At 52.0% G+C, this 6,200-nt stretch overlaps 1 protein-coding gene across 1 annotated transcript; it reads right to left on the bottom strand.

Annotated features, from left to right (window-relative positions):
- Window positions 1–3,930: 3,930 nt before the first annotated feature.
- Window positions 3,931–4,582, bottom strand: LOC119307134 (mavicyanin-like). The gene is made up of 2 exons (XM_037583231.1): window positions 4,411–4,582; window positions 3,931–4,217 (listed from the first exon to the last, which is right to left on the bottom strand). Exons 1-2 carry the CDS (start codon window positions 4,580–4,582, stop codon window positions 3,931–3,933), a joined length of 459 nt encoding a protein of 152 aa, XP_037439128.1.
- Between the last annotated feature and the right edge of the window lie 1,618 nt (window positions 4,583–6,200).

Below are 6,200 nucleotides of genomic sequence, written 5' to 3'. Positions count from 1 at the left end.
ACGTTTCATGTCCTCATGCCCATCAACGGAATGGATCCGCTGAGAGGAAACATAGGCACATAGTGGAGGTTGGCCTCTCTCTTCTAGCTCATGCATTCATGCCACTAAAGTTTTGGGACGAAGCGTTCCTCACCGCTGTTTATCTCATTAATCGTGTTCCTAGTAGAATCATCAAAAATCAAACTCCACTAGAACATCTCTTCGGCACTAAACCCAACAGTACTTTCCTTTGCATTTTTGGTTATGCCGTGTGGCCAAATTTGCGCCCTTTCAACAAGCACAAACTTGAGTTTCGCTCCAAGCAATGTGCTTTCTTGGGTTATAGCAACCTCCACAAAGGATATAAATGTCTAGATATCTCCTCTGGACGTGTCTACATTTCTCAAGATGTTGTTTTTGATGAACAAGTTTTCCCGTTCGCTAGTCTTCATCCCAATGCCGGTGCTCAACTTCGCAAAGAACTCATCCTTTTGCGTCCTCATCTCCTACCATCACCTACTTTTGTTCCAGGGGGAGTGGACCCTGCTGGTCATATGTCAATGACTAATACTTTTGATGCTAATTCTTCTAACAGTGTGCAGAAAACAGGACAAGAAAACAGTGAAGAAATTGGTGCAAATTTCGATGATTTTATGCAGCACACAAATAGCACAAAAGATCAGGGTGCCGCTCCCAAAGCTGATCCTGGCGGGCGAATCCCCTCGGGATCGGGTGCTACAGCGGTGCCAGGTGCATCCCCCTCGGGATCGCTGTCTGCAGCTGGGCCAGGCGAGGTGCCAGGCGGGCCCTCTGCCATGCGATCTCCTGGTCGGCCAGCCCCCGCCTCGGGACCAGAGGGGCCAGGCGGTTCTACCGCCTCTGCGGCTTCGCGCTCTCCACGTGGCGACCCTGGAGCGGGGCGCTCCGGCTCGGGTGAGCCACGGCCCCCCGAGACGTGCCAGGCGCAGCCAAGTGGCTCCTCTCCACGGGACGCCGATGCCGATTCTGGAACGCTACAAGAGTTCCCCTCGGGATCTGGCGCCGCAGCTCATTCGGGATCTTCTGCGGCAGATTCTGATCCTACTGTTTCTGCTTCTTCTAATAGGCTGCAAATTCAAGCCGCACAACCAGCACCGCCACCTCCTGTGCTTTCACATACAAGGTCACAAAGTGGTATTAATAAACCCAAAGTTTATAAAGATGGTTGCGTTCGTTGGGGTTCTTTTTGTGCCATAGGTGAACCGAAGAATTTCCGAGAAGCCCTTACTGACTCCAAGTGGAAGAGAGCGATGGATGAAGAGTATTCAGCTCTTATGGAGAACAAAACATGGCGTTTGGTTCCACCAGTCAAGGGTAGGAATGTCATCGACTACAAATGGGTGTACAAGGTTAAGAGAAAATCTGATGGCACCATCGACAGGTACAAGGCACGGTTGGTTGCCAAAGGTTTCAAACAAAGGTATGGAACTGATTATGAGGATACCTTTAGTCCAGTGGTAAACGCTACTACTATCTGGTTAGTTCTTTCAGTTGCAATCTCTAGGAATTGGTGCATGCGACAGCTGGATGTAAAGAACGCGTTTTTGCATGGTGTTCTGGAAGAGGAAGTCTTCATGAGGCAGCCCCCTGGGTATGAAAGTTCAACCTCACCACGTCATGTTTGCAAACTTGATAAAGCACTTTATGGTTTGAAACAAGCACCTCGAGCCTAGTATTATGGCTTGTACTCCAAACTGCAGTCTCTTGGTTTTGTTGCTTCTAAAGGAGACACTTCCTTATTATTTTATCATCGACATGGAGTCACCATTTTTATGCTCATCTATGTTGATGATATTATTGTCACAAGTTCCTCATCTGAAGCGGTTGATGCTCTCCTTAAGGATCCAAGTATGGACTTCGCACTTAAAGATCTAGGCAACCTGCATTTCTTCCTTGGGATTGAGGTAAAGAATGTTGCAAGCGGAATTATTCCATCTTAAGAAAATATGTGCAAGAAATACTTCAGCGCATGGGAATGAAAGGGTTCAAGCCTTCATCTACACCTCTGTCCACCTCGGAAAAACTATCTCTTCATGATGGAGACATACTTTCAGCCGAGGATTCCACCCGGTATAGAAGCATTGTGTGAGCATTGCAGTACTTAGCCTTGACTCGGCCAGATATTTCCTATGCAGTTAATAAGATTTATCAGTTTTTACATGCTCCTACCACTATACATTGGACTGCTGTAAAAAGGATACTCATATATCTTCAAGAACGCAGGATCATGGGATCAAACTTTGTAAGTCAGACTCAATGTTTGCCAGTGCCTTTTCTGATGCAGACTGGGCAGGCTGTCCTGATGATAGGAAGTCAACAGGAGGTTTTGCAGTGTTTCTTGGAGGTAATCTCATTTCCTGGAGTGCTCGTAAGCAGGCTACTGTGTCTCGGTCAAGTACAGAGGCTGAATACAAGGCCCTAGCTAATGCTACTGCTGAAGTTATTTGGGTTCAGAATTTGCTGACAGAGTTGGGCATTCATCATCCTAGGGCAGCATCACTTTGGTGTGATAATCTTGGCGCTACTTGTCCGCTAATCCCATTTTTCATGCTAGAACAAAGCACATCGAGATCGATTATCACTTTGTGTGAGAAAGGGTGGCCAACAAGTTGTTGAATGTTCGGTTTATTCCAACTGGTGATCAACTTTCTGATGGGTTTACTAAACCCCTTTCTTTGAGGCAGCTAGAAGCTTTTTGATACAATCTCAACTTAGATAAGTCATGATTGAGGGGGAGTGTTAAACATTGTATCACGGTGTGTATATAAACCGTGTTAGTTAGGATGCACGGCGTGTGTTGTATCTGGTTAGGACAGGTTGGGCTGTTGTGATCTAATCCTTGTAGTTAGCTTGGAGATCAATCCACGCCTAAATCTAACCTAACCTCCTTCTGTAATCTGCGCCTCCCCTGGCTATAAGTAACATACATGCGTCCCTGCCTAGGGCATACGCTTAAACCTCAAGTTTCACAACGATGACCCTCCACGTGGTAGTAGAACATCTTCAAGGAAGATCTTAGCGGCTCAAGCGAATCCCCTTTTTGTAATCGTTAATTAGACTCGTGCCTCCATCGAAAAATAGGACTCCTGCCTGGTCTTGAGTGTTGGTCGTTTCGAAGGTTTCCTACTAGAAAAGACTATATTATCTATACCCAATAATTGCATGTGACACGAGAACAAGATGATCGATGCTTCATCGATCCCTAATAATTAGGTGAGAGGCGCGATGGTAGTAGCCTAGGGAGACATGGTAAGAGTTATTGTCATGCTTGATTCACCTGATTTTCATCAGCGAGAATTGGTTTAACTCTCTGGAAAGGGAAAGAATCCAATCTGCAAGTCCATCAATAATAATTGGGAAGGATTCCATGTGTGTGTGTTCGCCACCCAGCAATCAGCGATCCAACTTCACAATTTCCTTTATAGTGTCTCATATTATTTGAAACGCCATCTTCTCGTGCCCAACTTGCGTCCAAAGTGACTCAATTTGTAGTACCACCATCTTCGACCGAAAGATATTAAGCGTTATGACAGCAACATCCCTATCGAGCAGCACGCGTCATCATGCATTAGGGAGCAGATTGATCACCCCAACCCGGAACTCCATGAACCCGTTTAGAACGAATGTGGAGTAGCTCGCAAACCATTACCATGGTGGCACCATCCCGTCTCTCAGTTCTCTCATCCTTTAGGAGTTCCTTACTAGAATTAATCTTTGAATGAAGAAATTTCAAGGGCACAAATTCACAATCTTGCAATGAACGATATGTTTTTAGCTAATGTAACAAACAAATAGTAAGAGAGAAAAGACGACTACAAAACCATGCACAACTCAACACTCTCGGTTTCTCACATTGACACATCTATGCCAATCATGACGGCATGTAGCATGAAACCATACCATCCCTTGGAATTAAACAAATGGCCGCTTGGACGCAGGATGAGGAGTCGACGACGCCCATGGAGCGGGTGCAGGGGCAGGAGAAAACGCGTCTGCTGCGAGGATGGTGACGTTGAGCTTCATGCCCATCTTGCAATGGTTCCCTACAGTGCAGATAAACCACCTCCTCCCTGCATCGCCGAGGTGGACCTGATCGGTGCTGGAGGTCCAGGCAACGTTGCCCTTGCTGTTCTTACACGCCTTGAAGTCCGGCCCACTCACTTCCACCACGTTATGGAAGGCCTTTTTGTAATTGAACACTGAAATCATGTATGTGGATGAATTAGTCAATTAGCTCGAGCTTTTTTACAGTTTTCTGGTAGAGGATCACGAGTTTTGTTAAGAACTGATGGTAAATGCAGATTAGCAACAAATTCATTTCTTTGCGAACTTTTTGAAGCAATAGACAATGTATATGCTTGTTGTGCCATAAGACTTGGAATGATTGATTACCTAGCGCGTCACCGACTGTGAACTGCTTGCTCTCGGACCAGGCGGTGTAGTCGAACCCGAGCGTCCACCCTGTCCCATCCCCCACGGGATGGACGGCGGCCGATGCGGCAAGCAACGGGAGGAAGACGACGGCCAGTGCTACCGGCACGGCAAGCGTATGCTTGGAAGCCATGGATATCGTCGAGCACTGAAATTGAAACTGAAACCGACTTTTCTTTTCCTTCTACTTACTGAACTGTACTCTGTGCAGGGTGTGACGAGAACAAGTACTCATACATGGTTATATAGAGAGATCGGTTGTCCGGATTCACGTACGCTTGTAGTGCATGGGAGGAGAAATGGTCAAGATGGGCGTGGAGCTCTGCATTGCAGTGACCAATATAATTGGAGCGAATGGACACATCGATGGATTAGTTTGACCCGGTCGCTCTTTAGGGCATGTCCACCCGCGGCCCCAGGAAGGCCTCTCCAGGCGATTTTTTCGTGCCGGCGCCGAAAAAACGGCTCAGTCGCCCCCCAGGAGCCCGATTTTCGCCGGCTTGGGCCGAAAACAGCGCCAGCGGACCCAACCCGAACCCGGCGCGTTGGGGGGCGCCCGGGGGCGCCGGGGCGAGCTGTTTTGGCGCGAAAAAGACGCGGGCCAGCCGCGTCAGCGACTCGGCGCCTCGTCTTCCCCCAACGGCCTCGGTTCCCGCGGGGAATCAATGGCAAGGCTGCCGCCGGTCAGCCTTGCCATTGATTCCTCACGGGCGGCGCTTCACAGGACGGCGCGCCGACGCCTCCCCTCCCTCGCACGCGTACACACGGGCGCGACCCGGCTATAAAAGCCGGCGGCCTCCACTCGCCTGTGCCCACACCAGCCCCGCCCCTCGCCGCCGTCCAGCCCCTCCCTCTCCCTGCCTCTCCCGAGCGCCGCCGCCCAGCCCCTCCCTCTACCTCTCCCGAGCCCGCCCAGCCCCGCCGTCGCCATGGCAGAACGCTTCCCCGGAGACGAGGCGGCGGCCAACGCCGCCGTTCGCTCCGCGAACAGGAGTCCTGGCTCCTGTTCCAGGCGAACATCCCGGCGCCGCCGGACATGCGCGCCGGGCCAACGGGGTGGAGACTCAGCGCCGGGGGAGTGCCCATTCCCCCGTTGTCCGACGCCGTGGCGAAGCCGAAGTACTTCGCCGAGGAGGTCGAGATCGTGCGCGCGTCCCTCACCTACGCCCAACTCTCCCTCCCCCAGTACGCCGCCGACAGCCACGCGGCCTGGGAGGCGTATTTCGAGCGCCGCCAGCAGCAGGGATTGGCGTCCACCAACGGCGCCGGTGGTCGGCGGCCGGCAAAACAGCGAGGGGCGCCGCCACCTCTGGTGGGGCGTCCCCGGCCGCACACTCGAGGGCGTGCTCACGTACCTCGAGGGCGGCAACGACTCGCCGTTGGCGTACCCCCCGGCGCAGCACCGACGCGTCGGGCCATGGGCGCCAAGGAGGTTCGGGTGCTCCTCCTCCTCTTCCTCCTCCCGATCCTCATCGCACTTCTCCGGCACTCCGGCCCTGCTCGGCGTCAAGGCCGAGCCCGCGGCGGAGTCGCCGCTCGGCCGACGCACTTGCAGCGCCAGCATCGTCATCAACGAGGGTGGCCGGCGCGCCTCCTCCTCGTCGGCTCCTCCGCGCTTCGTCAAGCCAAAGACGGAGCCAGGGCTGGCGCCGGTGAAGACGGAGTCGGGGCTGGCGCCGGTGAAGGCGGAGTTCGACGACGACGACGCGGCCCTAGAATGGGCGCGCCAGGACTCCATTGCGATGGAGAAG

This window comes from Triticum dicoccoides, chromosome 5B (assembly GCF_002162155.2).
Source record: "Triticum dicoccoides isolate Atlit2015 ecotype Zavitan chromosome 5B, WEW_v2.0, whole genome shotgun sequence".
In the NCBI taxonomy this organism is placed as follows: domain Eukaryota; kingdom Viridiplantae; phylum Streptophyta; class Magnoliopsida; order Poales; family Poaceae; genus Triticum; species Triticum dicoccoides.
The sequence above is the reverse complement of the archived record's forward strand: the minus strand, read 5'-3'. Positions and strand labels throughout refer to the sequence as shown.

Coding starts and splice junctions, on each gene's coding strand:
- LOC119307134 (XM_037583231.1), bottom strand. CDS start 4,582: ATGGCTTCCAAGCATACGCTTGCCGTGCCGGTAGCACTGGCCGTCGTC. Junction 4,218..4,410: donor CACAGTCGGTGACGCGCTAG/GTAATCAATCAT, acceptor ACATGATTTCAG/TGTTCAATTACAAAAAGGCC.